At 40.3% G+C, this 26,479-nt stretch overlaps 1 protein-coding gene across 1 annotated transcript in view; it reads right to left on the reverse strand.

Moving 5' to 3' along the window:
* The window catches only part of DNAJC1 (DnaJ heat shock protein family (Hsp40) member C1), a 99,920-nt gene extending 83,676 nt beyond the window's left edge, over positions 1–16,244 (reverse strand). The window contains exon 1 of the mRNA XM_089533344.1: positions 16,041–16,244. Within this exon, the coding sequence (XP_089389470.1) occupies positions 16,041–16,193 (153 nt within the window). The 5' untranslated portion in view covers positions 16,194–16,244. The remainder of the gene's footprint in view (positions 1–16,040) is intronic.
* Positions 16,245–26,479: the final 10,235 nt, after the last annotated feature.

Below are 26,479 nucleotides of genomic sequence, written 5' to 3' on the forward strand. Positions count from 1 at the left end.
GTAACCCGCCTAAGTATCTTATATTGTTTAATCTTTTTAAGAGGGGATACTTTGTATATATGGATGTACTATTTTATCTGTTGTAAGCCACTTTGATTGCTTTAACAAAAAGTGGTGTATAAATAAGATTGATTGATTGATTGATTGATTGATTAGTGCCCACTACCAAAAGTGCCACTTACTTCACTGGTGGTCTTCTAATTTAAGTAAGAAGGGGAGGGGGTGCAGAATTGATTGATTGATAAAGGAGTCCAAAAAAGAAAGGGCAAACTTTGAAGAGTTAATGAAAGAGAGATAGAGAGAATCAATGAAGTGACAAAATACCTGACATATCTTGGCCAAGACATGTGGGACATTTATCTCTATTACGTTATTAGATTTCTATGTTTTCCTCAATACCATTTTGAGACCTACCTCTTTGCTGCCCTCAAATTATGGAAGCAATTATCTGTTGACAATCATCAAATTTTAAACTTTTTATGCTCAATGTACTTAGTTTTAAAAGCTGTTTACCTAATAGGTTTTATTGTCCCTTTCAGATATTTTTTGTTCGCTAGCTAAAGATGCCATACTGTATATTAAAAGGCAGCCAACATAATTACTACTTGATTTAATAATCTAAACTAATAATAATTCATTTGGTTATACTAGGCATTTTTATAATGAGGAAGAAGAAAACTGAGCTTGATTAAACTTTTTGAACTAGACTAGGTAGCATCGCTCTTAAGAAAGTAAAGTAATGTCTTTTCCTTAGGAAGTGCTGAAGCTCCATCTAGAGGATTTGCTCTACTACGATCACATGGAGTATCTTCTAGAATTGGGAATAATACTGAAGTGTCAGAAACTTCCTTTGTACCTCCCATTTTGTTATTCATAACAGCATCTTGCCCTGAACCTTTCCTGGCAACATTAGCTCCTTCACTGCCATCAAGTGGTAAGAAGCCAAAACTGAATTTTTAAGACAACACATGACATCTCTTTAAAGTGTGAAGGCAAACTTATTCAAGCTGTGTTTCATAAAGATGACACACAGCAAAAATATTATCCAAGAACATGTTGTTTCTTTTGACCAGAATACATTTAGATAAATGACAAAGAAAAGCAACACCAACTAAATCTCCTATCTTATTTCATGTTAATCAAAATCACGTTAAGCAAAGTATGCATCCCAAAATTAAGTGCAGCCCCAAGGGAGCAAAGAAACCTGCTTCTTCAAAATACACAAACACGCACCTTAGTTGACACATTAGTTGAAGCAAGGTTCAGTGTGCTTCTGTTCAGATTCCCAGCTACCCTATCTACTTTTTCATTGGCATTTAAACATATATTTCTGTTTTATGTCCTACTTCTACAACCCTTCCGAAACAGCATGATGGGCCTGAGTGTGTTTTTCTATGCTTGCTTGTAAGAACATGATGTAAATTGCTGGGTAGGAAAAAGCTGAAATTCAAGGCCCACATTTAAAGTTGCTTACTTTGAAGCAGAACCTGCTCTGTGCACAGGGCCGGCTAGGTAAGAAGAGCGATGGTTCTAAATGAATGGATGAGACAGCGGTATAATCAGCCCTCCATATCCATGGATTCCTTATCCATGGATTCAACAATCCACAATTTGAAAATATTAAAATATATACATAAATTCCAAAAAGCAAACCTTGATTTTGACATTTCTATAAGGGCCACCATTTCTATGTCATTAACTATACTGGGACTTGAACATCCATTGATTTTGGTATCCACAGCAGGTACTGGAACCAAACCCCAGTGGATACCAAGGCCCCACTCTATTGGGAAGAGGAATTTGTATTTATTAAATACTTGGAGGTGTTTTCAGACAAGCTGGGCTTGCACAAGACTGGCACATTCTACTTGAATTGTAACAAATTGCTCTTGCTCAATATCAGAGCTAGGGGACCAATTACGAACTGCGGGACAACAAAGGAGTTAAATGTCTGCTAAGAGAAGATAAAGAGATTGCAGAAAAGCTGAATGAATTTTTTGCAGTTGTAAGGGTGTGGGGGCATAATATGACTGGCATAATACACTCTCTTGCTCTCTCTCGTCAGCCATCTGCTTAATGATACTGGAATACTGACAAATATAATGATCTACATAATCCGCCCTGTACACTCAGGTCCGCTGGTGGATGTTCACTCCAGTCAGCCAGAGGAATTTTTCTTCAGCTGCCCCTAGACTGTGGAATGACCTGCCAGGAGAGATTCGACAGCTGAATACACTCTCCAAATTTAAAAGAACATTAAAGATCAGTCTCTTCCAGCAAGCTTATATATGTGATTTTTAAATTGTGGATTTTAAATGATGATTTTTAAATGTGGATTATTTTAATATATATACATCTTATTTGTCCTTTTAAATTGATTTTTGTTTTAACTGATGTCTTTTTAACTGATATTGTTTGTTAATTCTCATTGTTCCCCATCTCGATCCATGGGGAAAGACAGGTAATAAATAATAATAATAATATGATGAAATCAATGTTATCAAAATTCCATTACTGGAAATTGAAAGTTTTCCATGGAAAATATTGTGAGGCAGAAATCTTTCTCTCACATTACTGCCCTCCAGATCAGTCTCCAAAAGGTGTTAAATTTTTGCCATGCTAATAAAGACTAAGTGGTAACCTCTAGACCAAAAATGGTCCCCAAAAGACTGTCAAGCCCAGCAAACATCCCTCCTAGGTTGCCACTACAGCTTTAACTCAAGACTGCTTCATACCCACAGGACATCTGAGGCATAATCACACAAGGGCAGAATTAGAGGAATCATGCAGGCAGTTGCCAGGCAACCACTCATACGTGTAGTATTGCTTTCCATCATAACCCCAAAGCAGTAGTTCTTTCACACATTTAATTGGAGGAATGCACAGATGCTGATGCTACGAATCTCTCCAATGGGTGTTAAGCATTGGTTAAATGGAAGGGACTATCTTGTTTTTATTGATTATGTAAGCTGCTCTGGGAGCCTTTTCAGCTGAAGAGTGGGGAAAGCTCTTTAAATAAATAAATAAGACACAATAGTATTATGTTTAGCAAAAGCAGGGTGCGTGTGTTTATTTCTGAGAGCAATCGACAGATGCATAATACATGGTTTATCCAAGCTAGGAGTCATCTTTATAAAGATATAAAATCAGTAGCTGCCAATAAAAATATGAATTACTGGGAACAAAGCACAGCATGCATCAGATGAAGCAGCAGCAGAACAAAGTATTAGAAAGGACATGGGTAAAAGGACACACTAGGTGAGAAGATTACAGCTAGGCTACTGACCCTGAATTGTAGGGCACAATTTAGAAAGATCCAGGAAGGATTTGGAAAGAATAGAAGACATGCTTACCTTGAACTGACAGCAAACCAGCCTTAGTGCTTTAGGAGAGATAGGACAAACCCAGAGAGACTTGCCATATCTTTCTCATAGAAAGAACACATGTTGAGCCATCAATAGCAAGGCAGCTGAGTCTGTGATGCTGGTATTGCATCAGGGGATAGGTTGAATGGGTAGTCTGTTAAGGTTCTCAAGTCTGAAAAGCTGCCTGATACAACTGAGCTCAGGTAAAACAAGTATTAAAATCATCAAGTTCCCCCAGGCCTATATAAGAAGCTAATAAGTTCTGCACAACAGCTCAAAAAATTGGCAAAACAATCACCCAGCAGATGTAAAGGAAAGCAGGAAAAAAGACTCATTTTTTATTTTAAATGGACACTGGGACCTGGAGCATCCCTACAGGAGCACTTGATAACCTTGCCCAGTTCTGCTTTACCCAAACAACACCAGTTGATTACACCACTGCAAATGGCAGCATCACATCTGAGGATAAGGGGAGGGCTGTGAAGTTCCTGTGGCTTTTTCTTTCACAATGTCTCTTCTCTACTACTTACCGAAATCAATTTCAAAAGACAACATACAGTTGGCCCTCCACATTTGCAGCTTTGACTTTTGTGGATCTGATTATTTACGATTTTGCTTAACATGTTCTCTCTAGAAATCTTTAAGTCCTCCAGCACAATTATAAGTTGACAATAGGGCTATGCTGGAGAACCTAGAAGCTCCTACACAAAACACTTCTCTATGAATTTGTAGGTCTTGCAGCATGATTCCATGTTCAACTTCTGGCCGATGTTGACCACGATGTTGTACTGGAGGACCTGGATATTGCTAGAGAGGTGTTCTCTTGGGTAAAAATAACTTTTTTTTTAATCTGGACGTTTTCCACACTCATAGAGGTCCTTCACCCCTAACCCCAGCAAATGCAGAGGGGACACTATATCCAAAATAGGAACTATACAGCACATACCTTACTAGCTAAATATACAAGATAAACACCGTTCAAGATATGCTTTTATAATGCAAATTAATCTTCCTTCAACAGAAGACAACTACTATTTCAAATCAAAGAGACAACTTGGGCCCCAACACATGAACCTTTTTTCAGTTTAGGGTTTGTTGTTTCCACTTTAGAATCAGAGTTGAAAGAGACTACAAGGACTACTTGAGTCCAACCCCCTGCCATATAGAAAAACACAATCAAAGCACTCAACAGATTGCTATCCAGCCTCTCTTTAAAACAGTTGATTGCCTTGTTGCATCTTCCACCTTCTGGACTATGAAAATGTCTGCCAGACAAGTGAGGAATTTGTTGGACCTTATATTCTTGGCAGAATTTGATTTCCAACAAGTATCAGAATAGCTGAAATCTCCCATTAGCGCTACATCTCTTCTTTCTGAACATTTGGTCATTTGTTCCAGGAAGGCATCATCCAAGTCTTCAGTTTGGCTTTAGGATCTATAGTAGACCCTCACAATGACATCACTGTTGTTTATCTCCCCATTAATTTAATCATGTGCTTTATATTTCAGCATTACAGTTTGTGTTGACTGCATCCAAATTTACAAGAGGCATTCAAACTTAGATATGTATTTGTTCTTAATAAGGAAAAGCATTCCAGTCATGTTGATTCATTCACCTAGAATTGTGAAGTGATCAGGGAGGAGAATTGCAGCCTAGCTTCTGTTACATCATAGTTCAGTGATACAGCACACATACTGCACGAAAAAGATTGTAGATTTCATGACTGGTATTTCCAGCTAAACCTGGAAAAGACTGATAGCCTGGGGCATCAGTATTAACCACTGGTCCGGATTTTTTAAGGCAAATACATGTATTAGTTATGGATGGACCAAGACTATCTTCCCACAATAGAAATACTATGTAAGCATAAAATCCCATCCCAATGTGGCCTGCAGTGATAGCCAAATAATTAACCATTTTATGTATAATAAATTATTAATATTTCTACTACTACTTGTATGTGTGGTGGAAGTCTACTACAGACCCCCAAGTCAGACAGAGGAATTAGATGATGCCTTTCTAGAACAGATGACCACACATCTGGAATGGAGAGATGTAGTAGTGATGGGTGACTTCAACTATCCTGATATTTGCTGAAATTAAAACTCAGCAAAATCCTCAAGGTCTAGCAAATTCCTCAATTGTCTCAAAGACAATTTCATTGTACAAAAGGTGGAAGAGGCAACAAGGGGATGAGCTACTTTAGATCTCATCCTAACCAACAGGGATGACCTGGTTAATGGGGTGCAAGTGGTGGGATCCTTAGGTGGGAGTGATTATGCTCTTCTGGAGTTTGTTATACAGTGGAAAGGGGAAGCCAGGCATAGTCAGACACACATTCTAGACTTTAGGAGAGCTGATTTTAGTAAACTTAGGCGCGTTACAGACCGCCTAAAAACGGCGGTCTGCCAGCAGTGCCGGTTGCTGCGTCTGGGAACCGCAGCGGCAAAACCGCGCGATTCTTGGGCGCAGCCGAAAAGAAGTGCCAAAATGGTGCTTCTTTTTGCGCCATGGAAGTGGCGCCGCGAGGCGCTAGTCGCGTACTCATGGCGTCACTTCCACCGCGCGGCATCTGGACGTTATGCGTCTGCGACGTCAACATGGTGGCCCCCCATGTGGAACGGGGGCTGCCACTTTGTGCGGGCTCCACGTGTACTAGGGTTAGGGGTGGCAGGAAGTGATGCCCCTTCCTAACCCTAGTACGCGCGAAGCACATACTTTATGCCCGTCCAGAACGGGCCTTAGAGAAATACTGGGGGTGATCCCGTGGACAGAAATACTAAAAGAGAAGGGAGTTCAAGACGGATGGGAACTGTTCAAAATGGAGATACTGAAGGCAGAATTTAAAAGAGTTCCAATGAGGAAGAAAAATGGGAGGTGTCACAAGAAACTAGGATAGACGACTAAAGAATTTTCAACTGAGCTAAGTTTTAAATGGAACATGTATAAGAAATGGAAAAATTGGGAAATCACCAAAGAGTAATTCAAACAAATAGCAAGCATGTGTAGAGGTAAAGTTATAAAAGCTGAAGCGCAGAATGAACTCAGGCTTGCTAGAGAGGTTAAGAACAATAAAAAGGGCTTTTTTGGACATGTCCGTAGCAAAAGGAAGAAGAAAGAAATACGTAAAGAGATAGTACAGGAATACTGGTTAACCTAAATGAATATAAGTCTCCAGGACCACATGAACTTCAACCAAGGGTATTAAAAGAACTGGCAAATGTAATATTGGAGCCACTGGCAATAATTTTTGAGAACTCCTGGAGAAGAGGAGAAGTCCCAGCAGACTGGAGGAAGGCAAACGTTGTCCCCATCTTCCAAAAAGGGGAAAAAAGAGGATCCAAACAATTATTGTCCAGTTAGTCTGACATCAATACCAGGAAAAGTTATGGAGCAGATCATTAAACAAAGAGTCTGTGAACATCTAGAAGGCAATGCCATAATCACAAAAAGTCAACATGGGTTTCAGAGAAACAGGTCACACCAGACAAACCTGATCTCTTTTTGATATTGACAGTTTATTCATGACAACCAAATACAGGTTATAGCCATCAAATTACAAAAATAATTAAAAACCTTTATAATTTCCACAGCCAATTAGCTCTATAACATATAGAGCAATATGTTTACACTAAAATTACAAAAATATTTCAATTTTTAAAATAAAATTACCAGCTTGGTAGATGAAGGGAATGCTGTGGATATAGTATATCTTGATTTCAGTAAGGCCTTTGACAAGGTTTCCCATGACATTCTGTAAACAAGCTTGTAAAATGTGGGCTAAACAAGGTAACTGCTACATGGATTTGTAATTGGTTGTCCGGCCAAACAACACTGCTTTACAATGGCTCCTTTTTATCCTGGGGAAAAGTGACCACTGGGGTCCCACAGGGCTCTGTCCTGGGCCCAATGCTATTCAACATCTTTATCAATGACTTGGATGACAGAATTGAAGACATACTTATCAAATTTGCAGATGACACCAAATTAGGAGAAGTAGCTAATACCCCAAAGGACAGGATCAAAATTCAAAAAGACCTGAATAGACTAGAAGGCTGGGCCAAAGCTAACAAAATGAATTTCAACACAGAGAAATGTAAGGGGATGCTTTGATTTGGATTTCCTGCATGGCAGGAGGTTGGACTGGATGGCCCTTGTGGTCTCTTCCAACTCTGTGATTCTATGATGTAGTGGTCTGACTGTCGACTACAACTGTAGAGAATAAGTTTGAATCCCTGCTTGGTCATGGAAACCCACTGGATGTCCTTGGGCAAGTCACACTCTTTCAGCCTCAGAGGAAGGAAAATACAACCCCCCCCCCCCCCCGAACAAAACTTGCCAAGAAAGTCCCTTGATATATTTGCCTTAGGGTTGTCATAAGTCAGAAATGAATTGAAGGTACACAACAACACAACAAAATCATAAACCCTGAAGGCTTCTGGAAGTTAAATTCTCCTATGAAGGGAGTATGGGAAACTGAGATGGTACCAAAATACAAATGGATAAGAACAGAAGTACAACAAAATTAGCAAGAGTTACCAGAGACAATGCTAGAATCATCATGCAATGGGCTACCTCTTCTGATCTTACTAAAAATCTGAACTAACAGGCAGGGGAAGCAGTACAACCATATCCATCTCATAGAGATGCCATTCCTGCTGAACTAATATAACCAATATTTAAACAACTATCTAAATGTGCTTGTCCAAAGATTGTCCAGAAATTCTTTCTGGATATACTTAAAGAGCAAGTCCAGATAAAAGTAGGACAGAAAAATGTGTGCAGAATCTACAGTTCAATAGTCAATTTGTTCTCTTGTTTTGATGTTACACAACTGACCAGAACAGGCAATATGGGTGTATGTTTTGTCTTGTCAGGTGAAGTGTACAGCATGTCTTGTTTCCATCACTTTGCAGCTGGAATAAAAATACTCATCTGTACTATGAATTCTTCTCTCCCACACAAAGGATTTTCAGACATAAAAAACACAGCATGACAGACACTTTAAAGTGATTTAAACTTCTCATGTGAAAATAGATGATGTTTCTGATGTGGACTAGAGAATGATCCAGAACAGTCTCACAAACTTGGAATACAGGAAGTAAACCTGAGACTTTCCTACACACTTGAAAGAAGAGAGCTAATATTGCATACAATGTAAATATCAGCTGGAGACTAAGGAAATTATAACTAATTGGTACTTATATCTAGGTTGGCTTAAAGGTTATTCAGTACTCAAGAATTGCTTCACTCCTGCTGTTTGAGATCTTATCAGAAAAAAAGGGCAAGATGTTCAGTGTTTTCCTGTTGCACGAAAATGAGTATCTATCTCTTCTTCAAGAAGTATTGTTTTCATATATAATTTAAATGTACAAGTTGAACTTCAAGTCTTCAGATATGAAATGGGTTTTCTTTTATAATATAAGCCCTGTGTAGAGATTATTTCGTATGCCTGTGATTTTTGGGGAGATGGCCATCCAGATGAATGACTGCAGCTTCTACAGGAATAGACCACAAGGACCATGCAGTCCAACCCCGCCATGCAGGAATACAGAATCAAAGGACTCCCAACAGATGGCCATCCAGTCTCTGTTTAAAAACCTCCAAGCAAGGAGACTCGACCACACTTCAAGTCAGCCTATTCCACTGTGGAACAGCTCATACTGTCAGGAAGTTCTTCCTAATGTTGTCATCTCTGACCATTTGACATTGTGGCTGACAATGACTGGAGATGATCTAAAGAACTGCAGATTCCCACTCGTAATTTAGGATAGAAAGCATGGTAAGGTCACTACTAGTATCTAAAAAACAACGTTTTTCCCAGTTACCCCAGGTTTTAGCAAAGAATTACAGCACCCTGAAGGCTTCTGGAAGTACAATTCTCCTATGGAGGTAGTAGGGGATTTTAGCGAGGGGAAGGCCAACTATCGGCACAGTCGGGGAACAAATCAACCCACATGCAGCCAAACAATACTGTAACAGTGGAAAAACATAAAACAAAAACACCAGCTATTGGTATCGGCAATGGTCTGACCCACATTTCACACACTAAATAGGACTCACAGATGTACTACGGGCCCGAACAGACAGGCCCAGGAACGCAGCTTTGGCATAGCTTCTGGCCTATAAAGACGTGTGTGTCATTTAAACAGCATATCTCCAAACTGACCTGAAGTAGCATTATTTTGGCCTGTCTGTTCAAGCCCATAGTGGTTCATCCAAAATTTCTAAAGGCTTTATCTTTAGTTACGTTGCATACAATACTACATATATACACTCCAACTTCTCTCTACCAACTTTCAACCAGCTACTTCACACTATTATTCCAACTGTTACTCCAACTATTTCTCCAACTAGTCTCTTGGCCCATTTATATAGATGGATGGCTCTGAGTCATCACTTTGCGTCACACTTTGCCTCATGCCATGCGCTCATGACTCATACTGGCAGTTGCACAGTATGAATGTCACTACATGTCACTGAAAATATTTTCTTTTGTTCTGTTTAAAGCATGATTATTCCAACACAGGAAAGCAATGGAACTAAAAAAATCAATCTTGGGGCACATGCTATCTGCCCTGTTGTAAAGTTATTAATTGAGTTATTAAAGTGTTAAAGATGAGGAAAGAACCGATTAAACAGTTATTGTAACTACAGTCTACATATGAAAAAATTGCTCAGATTTACACAATAAAGTTTTTACTGTTCTTAACAACTAACCAAAGTTATTGTTTGCATTTTTCATAAAGAAAAATATATTTTGTCAAATATACAAATATACAAAGTCACAATCCAGCTCATATGCCATTTATATGTATAGTCACAGATATATACAGCCACAGCCAAAGAAATATAAGCAATGAACAAATGTTTATTTTGTTCTTAATATAACAATTACATTTCGTAAAAAAAGAATTGGGGTTTTAAAAACTGCATTTATATCCATGTACTGGTATTCTGTTATTAACTGCCATCAGGTTGGCTTTGACTTGTTGCAACTCTAAGAATGAGGGACCTCCAAGACACCATAGCAACTGCCCTGCTCAGATCTTCCAAACGGAGGGCTATGGCTTCCCTGATTTAGTCTCCATTTGTAAATATGGCCTTCCTCTTTTCTTACTCCATTCTACCTTACCAAGCATCATTGTCTTTTCTAGTGAGTCACTTTCTCGTGATGTGGCTAAAGTATGATAGCCTCAATTTACTCCTCTTTATTTCTAGGGAGCATTCAAGCCACATTTGTTCTAGGACCTATTTGTTTGTCTTCTTAGCTCAGGTTTTGCAAACTCAGGGTGGTGGTACAAACTATACCCTCCCAAAAGATGAAAGAAATAAAGTTCTTGAACTAAAATATGAAATCACCAAAGCAAAGAGTCATAAAGATTACACCCCTACCAAATATTTTTTTAATGAGAAATAGATGAAAGTCTACTTTCAGTTTTAAAAACAGACATTTGTTGGTGTCAGACAGTGTAAGGAAGCCCTACAACCTATTGAAAAGGTAAACTACCACTACTGGAAACTCTGGGGAAGGGGAAAAATCCATTCTGATTAGAAAAGGTGAGGTTGAAGGTATTGAGGGTCACAGAAAGACGGGGGGGGCACACTTTGCCCACCCTGCTCTAAATTATTATATTTCAAATGATGGAGTGACTGCGCCTGGTTTTTTGCCAAATGTCTTGCTTGTTCAGATGACCTGAGCTAGACCTTAAATTATGAAAATTAGAGACACATGGTCAATGGATAGTCCACAAACATATTTTCCTGCCTGATGGTGGTAACAGTCATTTGTAAAGAATATTATTTAAATACTCCAATTATTTAAATTATTGGATACAGAGAGGGGGAAAGAGAACATAATCATTATTGTGGCTACTGTCATGCAAAGTTACACAGAAAGAGCATTTTGGTTCCTAAAATTCTTTCTATTCTCTGAATTATAAAATGGAATGATAGCATTCCAATTTACACATCATTCACTCAAAACCACAAGGTTGCGAGTTCAAGACCAGCAAAAGGGCCCAAGCTCGACTCAGGCTTGCATCCTTCCAAGGTCGCTAAAATGAGTACCCAGACTGTTGGGGGCAAATTAGCTTACTTGCTAATTAGCTTACTTGCTGTTCACCGCTATGATCTTTGGAATAGTGGTATATAAATAAAACAAATTAATTATTAATTATTATTAATTATTATTTATTATTAACAAAAAAAATTAACTTTCCTTTCAGGGAGCTCTGCCCTCACAAAGAAACTCTCAAGGCTATAAAACATTGAATTTTATTATTGCTAACTTCAAGTTTTTCTGACTACTGGCAACCCTAAGGAGAACCTATCATGGGATTTTTTTCACATTGGTTAGAAGGTGTTTGGCATTGGCTTCTTCTGAGGCAGAGTGTGACTTGTTCAAGGCCAGCCAATGGGTTTCCAAGGCCAAACAGGCATTCAAAGCCTAGTCTCCCAGATTCCTAGTCCAACATTCAAATCACCATACCACACTAATTTGCAAAACATTAAAATACAGTTTTAACATTTAAAGCATTGGAGTTGTTTTTTCCTTTTCAAAATCTACAGACAACACAGTTCATCAAAATGCAGACTGAAATAAATGTGAGTGGAGATCTTTCTTTAAAAAAAAAAGAATAGTGACAAGGCCATAGTTGTTTCCTTAGGCAGGAAGTTCCAAAAATACAGGGCCACTACTAAGAAAATCCTCTCCCTAGCAGCTGCCAGCCTCAATGCAGTGCCCACAGAAGGGCATCATGTGGTCCTCCAAATGCTGTTGCACTGCAGCTCCCATAATTCCTAAATCTTATTTGTGCTGGCTAGAGCTAACAAGAATTGCAGTTTTAAAAATATCTGGAGGGCCACAGATTGGAGATTGCCCACTCCTAGTGTATGCAAACACTCAGGACCCAATTATCTTTATGCATGTACCTAAACAACTCTGCAGGCTTCTACAATTTCACTTCCCAACTGCATGTTCTCATGTTTTAGCAGCTGTTTCTCAAGGGAAAGTCCTTTTAAGCAGCCATTTGAGTGACATGAAGGCTGAGTCAGGCAGCGAAGGAGAGCTTCAAAATTCCTAACAGACGCTTCCTGCACAGTCCCCTTTGATTCCTAGCCACCATGACTGTTTGCTTTTTTAAAAGAAGCCAGGCTTTTCCTTAGTAAAGTATTCATTACCGTCTTCATTCGTAATAATTTATCTTGGAATCATATCAGTAGACTGTGCTGAGCAGATCTGACGGTGAGCCAATTACTGAACTATTTTGTATTTAAAAACAAACAAATAAAAACAACACAAAACCTTAACCATCTGATTACTGCTTAATAAACAATTCTCAGGCATGGAAGTTTCAAACTGAAATTGGTACTCCAAACTTTAAGGGAAGTTCGGCAAAAGTAGCTACAGCTCTTCAGACACCACAGATTGGATTCTCAGATCAGAACAAACTTGAGGTATCAGGCAGTTGTCATGGCTAAATATCTTACATCTCACTTTTCAAATCTCTTTTTCTTAAATTTAATATAACCATAGCCATGGACTTCTACAGAAGAATTTAATCAGGCATTTTTTTAAAAACACTTTTAAAGTTCAAAATGTCACTTTCAGTTTCACCAGTAGCTGATTGTATCTGCAAGCCAGAACAATGGTTTTTACATATCCAAAGTATTTAATGGTTTCATATCCAGCTTTTCAATCTAACAGAATTTACAATGAGAAATCACAGAATCACACATTTGGAAGGGATATCAAGGGTCATCTAGTCCAACCGCTGCCCATGCAACAATCAGAACAGAGAAAGAACTGGGCAAAAAACAACAACCTCAAAACATTGCATTAAATAGCCATTTGGCACCTCCCAAACTTGCCAATGGAACAGGATACATCTCGGCTCAGGAACATGTACAATGCCTGGACTTGTGACATGTCATGATCTTGGGGAATGTGCACAAGATTGCACATGTCTGCAAAACCAAAAATATGCACACTTCAAAATCCACACATACATGCTTTCATCCGTGGAGTACTCCATACAACAAATGTGTACAACAGAAATTTCATACAATTTTAAACGCATTCACACGTATGCATTTAAATGCGGGGGGGGGGCTGAAATCCAAATACAAGAAAAAGATATAATGAAAGTTATGAAAAAATAATAAAACTTAATAAAAACAAGACTGTCAGGTTTTCAACCCTTATTCCAAAGTTAACACAGATCAAGAGCAACATGAGGTAGCAGCACACCAAAAGCAAATTATTTTGGATAAAACAGAAACCATACAACAACAGCTGTAGAGTGCATCATTGTTCATTAAAAGCCAGAGGGGACAAACCCACTTTAGCCTAGCAGCAGGACCTCAAACGACCAGGGACATTGGGCAGGGTCTCTGGGGATGCCAGTCCATAGAATAGAACAAATAAGGCCTGGGCCCATTTGCAACACAACAAGCTTGTGAAGACATTTAAGAGCAAGCCTCCTCAATGAATCACTGACCAGGAAGGAAATCTGGGAGATTACCTAGGCCTACTCAGTACAGGCAATGCAGGAAACAGCTCACAATATCCCTGACAGGAAGGTAAATATGGGAGCAAGTTTTGTGCTTTAGACTGAGGCTTGGAAATCCTCCACAAAAAGAAAGACACATATCAAATTATCATGTTTAATCCACCAATGAAGGTGTAGCCAAGGCTGACATGTGCAAGTTACCCAATTTAAAAAAGCCATCATCATGGAAGGACGGAAAAGTCCATCAGTGATACCTTTATTGGACAACCGAAGCACACAATATACTTGTTGAAGTATATTGTGCATTTCGGTTGGTCAATAAAGGTATCACTAACGTGTTTTTGTTTGTATTTGTTAAATGGCCAACACAGCTAGCCCTGCATGTTTTCTGGAAGGAAGGAAAGCATATGCGACTTTCAAGGCCCAGTATTTGTAAGAAAGGGGGGGGGGGGGAAGGGAAGTATCCTCTTTAAGGTGGGAGGAGATGTAGGGAGAGAAAAGAAAATTAATACATTTTAACATAAATGTGGGAAGAGGGAAGAATTATAAGACTACATGGGAAAATAGCTGGCTATGAGGAAGCGGAGGAACCAAGAAGAAAATAAAACTTTGTTGTTGTAGATGTATACCTTTAAGTTGTTTCCAACAATTTATATTAATCCTAAGGGGTTTTCTCTGCAAGTGTCTTCAGACCAGGGCTGCCATTGGCTTCCTCTGAGGCAGAGAGAGTGTGACTTGCCCAGGTCAGAGGGATTTAAACCCTGGCCTCCAGAGTCACAGTCCAGTGCACAAACCACGCTGGCTCACTATAACACTACAATGCACCAGAAGTGAAGAAAACACTATGGTTTGGAAGCAGCACTAGTGGATCAAATGGAAAGAAATGGTGCAAACCAGTTTACCCAAAATGCCTACAGGACTAGAAGACACCGAATACAAAATGAGGGTGACAAAAGGTAGGACATGTGTCACTATTACAGGAAGGGCTGTTTTCGTGCTTAGGATTTTTAACATCTTTGCCTGATGAAGAAGCCAGTGGAGCTTCGAAAGCTTGCAGCATGTATTTTGTGCATCTTGGTTGGCCAATAAAGATATCATTGTTTTACGGATTTAGGATCTTATTGTTCTTTGTGTTTTGGAGCTGCCTCCAAAATCCTATCCTTTGTCCCAGGAAACTCCTCCCCAACCCCAGGTATGTCAGATCGACTTCAATATGGAGACCAGGGTCTGAATCCCAGATCAGCCATGTAAACCCAGAGGATAGCAGTGACAACTACCTCTGAAGAAACCTACCAAGAAAACCCCATGATAGGTTTCCTTTAGGGTCAAGTAAAGCTACTCAGTGCCCTTTGGCAAGTCACACTCTCTCAGCCTCAGAGGAGGGCAAGGGCAACCCCCTCTGAAGAAACCTGCCAAGAAAACACCTTGTCACAAAGTGACCTCTGCAAAGGAGGACAAAAGAAAAGTGAAAACCACTCATAGAAATGTCATGCTAAAAATGGAGGACACTTTGGAATTTCTCCTGGATAGAAGGTTGAAAAGTAGGGCATGTCCTGGAAAATGAGGACCTCTGGTCACTCTGCAATAAGAGGTTTTCCTTCAGGTGATGTAAAGCCACTGGGTGACCTTAGCCAAGTCACACTCTCTCAGCCTCAAAGGATGGCGATGGCAATGGCAAGCCCTCTTTGAAGACACCTGCCAAGAAAACCCCATGGCAGCTGTGCCTTAGGGCCCTGTGTTGTGTTACAGTCCACTTTCTAGAATGTACGCCTCTGGCAGGCCCATCCTATTCTATTCTATTCTATTCTATTCTACATACAGGGATGTGTAAACCGACAGCTTTATAAATATAATGTAAACTTTAGCCAGGTCACACTCTCTCAGCCTCAAAGGATAAATATAAATGGTAAAGTAAGTTTAATAATAATAATAATAATATAAGCCTTGACCAAGTCACTCTCTCTCAGCCTCAAAGGATAAATAAATATAAATTATAAATAATGTTTAATAGTAATAATAATAATAATGTAAAACTTAGCCAAGTCACACTCTCTCGGCCTCAAAGGATACGTTAAATATAAATGCTAAATAAAGTCGAATAGCAACAATAACAATGAGAGTAAGAGCAATGCTAAGGCTCTTGGGCCACTGACTGCTCACCTGCTCCACTCCCAGGAAGGCGTAGAAGTTCTGCGGGATCTCTTCCACCAGGTCGAAGAGCTCCAGGTCGCCGGGGTCCCAAGCCAAAGCGGCGGAGGCGAGGAAGACGAGGGCGGCGAGGAGCGGGCGCCAGGGGCTCCGGCGGAAGCCCATCGCTCCCAGCCAGGCTCCGCTCAGAGCAAGCGCTCCTCCCGGCAGACGTGGCCCAAGTGCCCCTGACTCAGGCCGCGCATGCGCCCTCCGCCGCACCGGTTACGCCCCGCCCCTGCGAACCCCACGGGCCTCCCGCTCAGCCAATGGCCGCCCGGAGCCCGCTTGCGTCACGATGCCTAGCAACCGCCAGATGCTTGTGGGAGTTTGCTCTGAGGCCTAGATTAGGAAACTCCAGCCTGAGGAAGGCTGAGGGGAAAGGGCGGGTTTTCCCACTGCAGCTGCGACGATGATGATGATGATGATGATGATGATGATGATGATCCTTATTCTTGAGGACTTGATTACTGTGTTCCCTCATGGGCTCTCTATGCCCCCCAGCACAATTCTGCCAGAAGTTGATCACTGGAGGACCTAGAAGTTCCTAGAGGAAACACTTCTCTAGGCACTTGGAGCTCTTCTGGCATGAATCTATGGCCAATGCCTGGCAGATGTTGAGCACTTTGAGATCCCTAGATTCAATTTGGTTAATATGCTCTCTGTAGGTGTTTTTATGCCCTCAGTCCTCAGGTATCGTTGTTTGGATGTTACTGGACTTGCTATATGGCCAACACAGCTACTCCTAGTTGTTTCCTGGTCTCCAGAGTTGTAATCCAACACACAAACCACTACACCACCCTGGATTAAAAAACCATGATTTGAAATTTAGTCTGTATGCCTGCCAGAAGAGATTATGTCTTTAGTGTTGTTTTAAATGCAGTCTGGGTTTTCAGCTCTCTTAATTTGTTACAGCAAAAATCAAAAGTACTTAACCTGGTGCTGCAAAAACAATAAAGGCATACAGAAGACTTACTAATAAATAAAAAAGTAAATAAATAAATAAACGTTGCATTTTTTTTCATGGATTGTAACCCACTAATTCAGATGCACAATCCAGATTTTCATAGAGAGAGAGAAAGAGAATACGCATGGAGTGGCACTGCAAACAATTAGATTAGAAAGAAATTAAATGCAAACAGAACTGACAAAAGTAGTGGCAAACAAGTCTTGTTACTGATCCATACAGTTATGCTGTAGAAAGGGATGTGGCATTACCTCTTGCATGCTCTGCAAACAAAGATCTCTAAGAATATAACTATAGTAACTGGTTTTTGTTCTGTTTCATGTATTATATACATCCTGTCTTTAAGCATGTACAGTCAACACCCAATATTTTTACAATGCACTGGGAAGTTCTGCAGTACAAAATGACCATCAACATTTAACAGATGAAAACAGGGACATATGTGACTGAGCCGTATTAGAGCGTGATGAAAGGGTGTGACCAGACAACAAGTCAGCAAAAGTTATTAATTATGAAGAACACGCAACAGTACTGTTTTAAGCAGAGGAAGGCTGGTATTTGTGTACTGAGTTTAGGGAGGGCAAAACTCTGCCCTCCTCTCTCTCCTCTCCTTTCTTCTGTGTTAATTGAATCAAACTACTTTTGCACTTTGAACTCAGTTTATAGCAACTGAGAAAACATATCCAGGGTGGCCTATGTTGGTCATACACACAGGGACGTAGATAGGATTTTAGGAAGGGGGGGGGTCCAGACTAAGTGCCACCATTATAATGGGGCTTGAGTGCAGCGGCACAGCAGCACACACCATTCATTTTTCTAATGGAAGGGGGGGGGGTCCGGACCCCAAGAATCCCCCTCCTTGGCTACGTCCCTGATACACAGCAACATCCAAAATCCACAAAACAGCTGGCTTTTTCATCAGGCAAAGATGTTAAAAAATCATACAGGAGAAAGAAAACTATGGCAATGTTAGAGTAACAGGCCTACATTTTGCAACAAGATGTTGTGCTGTTCTCAGTTAAAAGGATATGGGGGGATATCCATGCAGGCAAAGGCTATTCCTTTTGGCCATATCGCAAAGAGTCTTAAAGTCCTGGAAATTGGGGCGGCCTGTAGGTGCGCCTTTCCCCAGTGTATCGGGGCCTCAGTGGCCAGAACGGTAGCCTCTGAGGCCCCGATCCACCACTTTCCAGGCCGCGGGGAAGCGGCAAAAGGCCGCTTCCCCGCGGCCTGGAAAGGGGTATCCTTGGGGCTTCAAGCCCCAAGGACATCCCGCAGCAGCGGGGAGGAGGAGAAAGGGGCCGCTTGGCCACTTTCTCCCTTGCGTTGCTGGGCGCAGCCGTCTGAAGGCTGCGCCCAGCGACAAAAACCAGCGACGAAAACCAGGAAGGAGCTTCGAAACGGAGCTCCTTCCTGCTCCGCGCAAAGGGCGCATTAAGCGCCCTCGCACGGAGTGACAACGTCACGTCCGCGCCACCCCGTATAGAGGCAGCGCAGTCATGACGTCGTCATGGCGGCCCCCATGTGGAAGGGGAGCCGCCATTTTGTACGGACTCAGTCTGTACTATGGTTAGAGGTGTGTGGAAGCACCGCCCCTTTCTAACCCTAGTACGGACTGAGTCCGTACTTAAAGGCCCGTTTGTAACAGGCCTTAAACGCCATTAGCAACACAAAAAGATGCTTACTTTGAGATCCAGGGTGCCTCTGTCCTTTGTGAGGCTCCTCATCCCCTTCTGAAGCAGAGAACATTTAATTTCTCATGGAGTTTTCAGAAATCTCATGGTTACCACTAAGAGTGAGGACTTTCCCTTGTCCCCACATCTGTCACCAATGTAATGACCTCCTCCTGTACTACTGCTCTGGCTACCAGTTCTGGAGACCTCATAGAAGTCCCTAAAGTACTTGTGTGGGATATTATGCAACGTATATCCCAAAGGCACGTCTCCCCTCTTTATTCACTGCTGCCACCATAGACGTCTTGTCTAAATCCAAGCTTTCTAATATATGGCATTTCTGGAGGCCAAAAGTATTTAAATACAAAAATAATACATTATTAACAGAAGTTGAAAAGAACAAAATAGATTAATTATTTTGATATATTTATAACACAGCTCAGGCTTTCTCACACACCCCAGTCCTACGTTTCCCATTTTGTTCTTTCAATCTGAGGGGAGAAAGGAGAGAAGGGGGCAAAATATTGCACTTTCTGATAGACTAAAACCTAACCAAACTGCTGCAGCCTCTCCTAGCTGTGTGTTCCTCCTCATTAATTACTTTTGCTATACAGTGGACCCTTGTTATACGCTGGGGTTTGGTTCCAAGATCCCCCGTGTATAACAAAATCCGTGTATGCTCAAGTCCCATTAAATATAATGACATAGCAAAATGGTGTCCCTAATAAAAAATGGAACATCAAGGTAAATTTATACTTTTTTGGAACATTTTCAAACCGTGTATGCTTAAATCCGTGTATAAAAAATCCGCGTATAAGAAGGGCCGACTGTATTGACCACACTCTGATGTTACTTGGATACATTTGTCTGGTTATTCATTTGTGAAATTTTGGAGGATATGGGATCAACTGAGTGTACACCTGCTTTCCTCCCACCTTTGAGTTGTTTAGGGACCACAAATGACACAGTTTAACTGAGACATCTGTTTCTCTTCACACATTATTATGATGTTTGCTGCTAAATGGAGAACTCATAGCAATATGTCAGCTAAAGGTTAGTGGAATCATTTTACCTTCACTAGGTATTTCAGTCTCCTTCCAATCTCAATCAGCTACTGCTTCTGGCTGAGGCATTAAATAAAGTGTGACATGCTTATTCCAATATAGACCTTTAAAAGAAATATTGAGCTACACCAGACTTAGGCCCGGTACAGATGGGCACGTTGCGGCGATATTAGGGCTCGATGGGGCTGGGTGTCCTGACATACCCAGTTCTAGTGATATCACAGGTGCACGCACCCATCCACGGCAGAAGTGGCATCATAGGGCTGCATTGCAGCCCTTATGACGGTGCAAATAAGGAGCTGCCTAGAGTAAAGAGGAGCAGCCTTAGTATCCTGAATAGAGTAGTCTAAATTATTTACTCACAAAATAAAAGTTAAAAAACGATCTGTATTTCTCATTTGAAGATCAAGTTGCTGATCTTCTGTTGCTGGTCTTCTTTAGGGTAAAAATATTCCACATTTGTTTCAAGTTCAACAACGACAACAAAAATGCCTTTATATGGGGCCCCGAATTATTATGGTACTTGCCAAAACGATTATAGAATCATAGAATCACAGAATTGGGAACCTCAAAGGCTGCCATGTCCAACCCCTTGCCATGCAGGAATACACAATCAAAGCAACCCCAACAAATGTCCATCCAACCTCTGTTTAAAAATCTCCAAAGAAGGAGACTCCACCACACTCTGAGGGAGCATGCTCCACTATCAAACAGCTCTTACTGTCAGGAAAGCTTCCTAATGTTGAGGTGGAATCTCTTTTCCTGTTGTTTGAATACATTACTCCAGGTCGTATTCTCTGGAATTGCAGAAAACAAATTTGCTCCATCGTCAGTATGACATCACTTCAAATTTTTAAACAGAGTTATTCTATCACCTCTTAACCTTTTCTTCTTCAGACTAAAAATACCCAGTTCCCTAAGTCGCTTTTCATAGGGCATGGCTTCCAGACTTTTCACCATCTTGGTTGCCCTCCTCTGGACACACTTCAGCTTCAGGACCCCATATAGAGGCATCCTTTTAGACTTGTGGTGCTCAGAATTGGACACAGTATTCCAGGTGAGGCCTGACCAAAGCAGAATATAAATAGCCTATTAAGCAGGAAATTAATCCATCACAAAGAGCATCACACAGTCCCCCCCCCCCCAGAAGTAACGTGGGGTTACTTTTTAATTTTTCTCCAAATAATGATTAGCCAGTACTAATAATTTACAAAGTAATCTATGCCTAACGAATTGATAGCCCATAACATTTTAGTGACCTTTTGTTGTTTGATGGCATCAAACCCAGATACTGATTCTGCGACACATCTACTTTGGAAATGTCATCACAGGACCTAATCACATAACCTACAATATTGAAGACACTTTCCTTGTTCATCATCTAATGTCATATGTGACATCCTCTGTCATCAGCAATGCCCATTAGCACTCTACACTGGGCAAACAGGCCAGTCTCTGCACCAGAGGATAAATGGACATAAATCAGATATTAGGAATGGGAATACACAAAAGCCAGTTGAGGAACCCTTCAGTCTTCCTGGTCATTCTGTCTCTGATATCAGGACAGTGATCCTTGAACAAAAAGACAAACTACAAAGGAAGACTGGAAAGAGAAACAGGTAAATTGGAATATATCCACAAACTCCAATCCATCAACAATGGGTTGAACAGAGACAATGGCCTCCCAGCACACAACACATATTTTAAAATTGGTTAACAACCCAGCTTCATGAAGATGCTCTGGGCCAGTTCATCACATCTCCCTTCTGGTTCCCAGTCTGTGCACACCACATTCCAAACCTCCTCCACCATTCATATGGTCATCAGCTTTCTCTGGCCTTGGGCAACATCTTTCCTGCTGCCTTTGACCCTCAATGACCATAAAGCTGAATTTATCACCTTATCACCACACCCACAAGTTTTGCATTTCTACAACTATTCATACAATCTGATTATAAGGGTCCTTCCTGGGCATCAGTTCATTTCATGCATCTAAGGAAGTACACTATGAAAGCTGATGCCACAACTTATTTCACTCAGTCTCAAAGTGCTACAACATCTCTTTGCATACCAAATTCTGTTGTTATGCCTAATTAAAGTAGACTCATTGAATCAATAGGATTTACTTATACACTGACCCACAGTTCAACCATGATTGAATGGCTCGTCTCTAGTTTGGACTAGTCAACTGGATGTCAGCCAACATTTTTATGTCCTTGTTATCTCAAAACATAATGTGTTACAGATAACACTGTTTCTTGTAACATGTTACCACCAAGCTCTTCCATCATTAATCATACAGGAAAAGTTTCAAATTCATTATAATTTATCATGGATTAGATATTGAAAATGCATTTAACATGTAATTCTATAAACTGAATGCACACTTGACAGAGTACTGATAAATGCTCTGGTTTCTGCAACTAAAATCAGAAATGTATGTTGTCCCTGGTTTTCTGTCACCCCATACATTTGTCAGGCTGCTCTTTCTTAGGTAGATCACAGGAGGTACTGGCCTGAACAATACCTTCACACCCTCAGATATCATAAACAACTTGTGAAACTTGGCTCATGGGATTGGGAAATGGGGAAACATTTGGATTGGAATTTCTGGTAAGTGCCTATGTAAAATAAGCTATAAATGTATTTGCATGCAATTAGCTTTATTTTAAAAATTACATCTTTTGACTGCAAATCATATTAGTAGTACATCTTATTCAGAACAGCCACTTCTACAAGAGATCATAGAAGCAGATCCTTAAGGAATGTGATCAACAACACCTTGCTAATTTTTTCTTTAACTTTCGTTTCTACACCTGCCCTCTCTTTTCTGGATTTTTGTACCAGCTAGAATGATGAAAATTTCAGGAGAACCTGATGCCACACTTCTGTGGCATTTTGATTGGTCTCAATATAGGCACTAATCAGGTGTGCATTTTGAATTACTTTGACAAGAAAACTCTCCTCAGTTGTGGTGCTGGACATACATGACTAGTTGGACTTTATTATTCTCCTAAAAGAGTACAGTTTATGACAGAAATCAGACATTGCAAGGAAGAGTTAGGAATGACAGGCCGCTCACTCAGTATAGCCACTGGCCCCTCGATGAAGCAGATGTCCAGCTTGGAGTGTCCAGAGGTCACTCCATCCTGAGTCAACCCCCGATCAACATGGGACTGCAGCCACTGAACACTGTGGTCCTTAGGCTGGCTGTGGTGGCAGTCCTGAATGGGCTGCTGGCAAGGAGTGCTTTTTTTGCACTCCTTTTTCTGGCAGCCCCAGGCTGCCTTGGGTAGCCTCAGGCTGGCTTCCAGCTGTTCTGGGGGCATGCGTCATACACACAGCCTGCCCCCAAAGTGGCCAGAAGCTGCTCTATCTTGCCCATCTGTTTGGGGCCAAAAGGTACAAAAGGCTTCTCATTTCAACTGGGATCTTGCCTGAGAGACAAAGGTTCATCCTGGGTCTTGTGTAGGTGTATTTCTCTGCTCCAACTTTCTGGTCAGCTGTAACAGCTGTGGGCAAGTTGAATCTAGGCAAGCTTTGTACACAGTCCTATGAATGATCTAATTAAGGAACATTAGCTAAATTTTCAAATAAGTGCATACTCCCCCCCCCCCCCAATAGTGCAGTCTGAAAACAGCTGTTGTAAACCATAATCTGTGTGCCCTAAAAGAATACAGAATAGGTTATGTGTGGTCTTAAACATGTATACATAGTTAGGATCACACTTTTGACTCCATTACTTTAAACATAATAGGATTCAGGTTTTGATTGCTATATATTCTTTCTTTTCTCAGAAAAGTAGGCAGGGCGTATGTCTTCTGTTAACTGAAAATAATTTGTACTCTGCCACACATCATCAATATTATTTGCTCATCCTGTACTGCAAGAACCAAAGACAGTTGTAACCACTTGTTTCTTTTAACTAGAGTATTCATTTATTATCTTCACATATGTCCAGCTTTAAAAGTAAAATCTGTACCAGTTAGCAAGCCTTAAATACCAGAAATATTTTTCTGTATGTTTCTCAGATATTTGGTATATTTTCCAGTACCATCTGACCACAAGGGGGCAAGGAGAAATGTCTCCCAACTATTCTCAACCTTGAGTTGTTACCTCAAGGTTTGTTTCTTGCCATTAAAATTAAAGAGGCAATGAATCAAAATTGCTGACACAAGAACCTTTATTTATACCAGCAAGGTTCCTACAAACATTCAGGCGTCGGTCTTATTGTGTATTCGAGGCTACTTTAGTTTGTTCTGAGCTGCTCTGACACTTTTGGCAAATAAAATTGGTGTTCCTGCCTGGCTGGGCTCAGACCCAATGGCCCCTGTGGTCTCTTCCAACTCTATGATTCCATGATTCTGTGATAGATGTTTTAAACAAATGTCCACATAAACAAAGGGCATCTCCCACTGAACACATTAGGATTACCTTCAGAATAAATATACATAAAACAGTGCTGTAAGTTATACAAGGATCAGAGGATGGACAAGTGATTTTCAAGCCATTTCTACTAGCTTATCTCAATGAGTGTGCTATTTCACTGCCATGAAAAACAATTAGAGACCCATAAAAAGGAAAGGAATCAATAATAACAAGATTCAGCATTTAGAGACCACATTTATCTGAAACCTGGCTGATCACTAGAAGCATTATCAAAATATGTGGCCTGCTAAGAAGGAATATTTGTAGGGTATCAGATTCTAATTAAAACTTGCTTATATTTAGAGAGTAAGGATTTATTTATTTATTTATTATATTTATTTGTATCCCGCTCTTTTCCCAGGACTGGGACTCAGAGCAGCTTCACAGCATTAAAAACAGTACAATTAAAAACATTTTTTAAAAAGTACATTAAAAAGGAATTACATTATTATGGTATTAAAACAGATAGTTATTAAAAGAATAAAACATATTTTAAAAGATAAAACTATATATAAAGAAAAATCTGTACCAAATTTTTTAAAATTGTCCAACATCCCAGCCTGTCCTTAATAGCAATTCCTTAAACGCCTGTGTGAATAGGTAGGTCTTCACCTGCCGGGAGAAGGCCAACAAGGAGGGAGCCGTTCTGATCTCCCTGAGCAGGGAGTTCCAGAGTCTAGGGGCAGCCACCGAGAAGGCCCTCTCTTGCGTCCCCACCAACCATGTTTGTGATGGTGTTGGGACAGAGAGAAGGGCTTCTCCAGAGGATCTCAGAGTCAGGGCCGGTTTGCTATCTTCCACTACCTTTCTATTCTGGTGTTCCTATTCCTATTAACTTAAGTTGCATTAGTGATCTTCTATCTCATTCAGATTGTCACCAACACATTGACCTGGCTTAAGTATAACATTGGCTAAACTATAGCTTAATGTTAGAGCACAACCCTACTTCCTTCTCCTCTTTTCTTCTCTGGTGCAGCTATCAGGAATCTGGAAGCATCTGGGTTAATGTTAAATTAAGTACAATTTGTAATAGAATTGAACTGGGAAAGTGTTCGTGTGAAGTGGGGTTCATCTGAATAAGCCAGCATCATAAATTCGATCTCAACTTGTTTGGATAAAGTATGGTTTAAATTAACCACAAATTGTTTGAGTTTGGATGAAACAACAAGGTGGGGTTAGTTAACTGGAAACAGATGCTTCCAACTTTTACTGGTGGTGGGAAAAGGGGGTATGAAGTGCACAAGGCCAAAGCTTGTGCTCATAGTGCTAAACTACAACTTAGTGTTATAATCTTAATGTAGCACTTACTTTTCATCCTCCCATGAAACATGTGGCTTTCTTTCTGTTTCTTTGTCATATACAATGGTTTAGTATGACACAAAGAAAGAACATTAGGACTACTGCTACTACAGAAATACCATATTACATAGTAACATGCAATGTCTGAGTGTAAAAAGCACTGGTACAGCATATTTCTTGATTTAAGAAATTAGGAATTGTAATTTTTAAATTTCATTTATATCTGAGTGTAAAGAAAGAAGATAGGCCAGCTTAAATAGAGCTAGCCAATCACAGCCTTCAGAATACTGTTTGGAGGGAACTATGTGAAAAAATATAAAACCATAGGCTTATCTGTTAAACTATCAGATAATGCCAGTCAGACATAGAATTAGGATCAGGCAGAAAAACAAATAAGGACAGAGCAGATTGCTGTTGTTAACTGCCATCAAACTGTCATTGACTTATGGTGATCTTATAAATGAGAGACTTCCAAGTCATCCTAATATCAATAGCCCTGCTCAGGTCTTGCAGACTCAGGATTGTGGCTTCCTTGACTGAGTCTATTCACCTGTAATGAGATCTTCTTCTTTTCTTACTGCCTACTATTTTGCCAAGCATCGTATCTTCTGGTGAACCATGTCTTCTCATTATATATCCAAAGTATGATAGTCTTACTTTATTCATCTTGACTTCTAGGGAGCATTCAGGGTGATTTGTTCTAGAACCCATTTATTTGTCTTTTTAGCAGTCCATGGTAGCCATAGAACTCTTCTCCAGCATCACATTTTAAATAAGTTTATTCTTTTCCCATCATTTTTCTTCACTGTCCAACTTTCACCATTATACACAGAAATTGGAAATACAATGGCACGGATAATCCTGATTTTGGTATTAAATTATATAGCTTTACACCTGAGCATCTTGTCTAGTTCCTCCATAGCTGCCCTTTGAAGTCCTTGCCTTATTCTGATTTCTTGACTTCAGACCCTATTTTGATTA

The sequence above is a fragment of the Sceloporus occidentalis genome, unplaced genomic scaffold (genome assembly GCF_023333645.1).
Source record: "Sceloporus occidentalis isolate IW3139 unplaced genomic scaffold, rSceOcc1.0.p SCAF_7, whole genome shotgun sequence".
In the NCBI taxonomy this organism is placed as follows: Eukaryota; Metazoa; Chordata; class Lepidosauria; order Squamata; family Phrynosomatidae; genus Sceloporus; species Sceloporus occidentalis.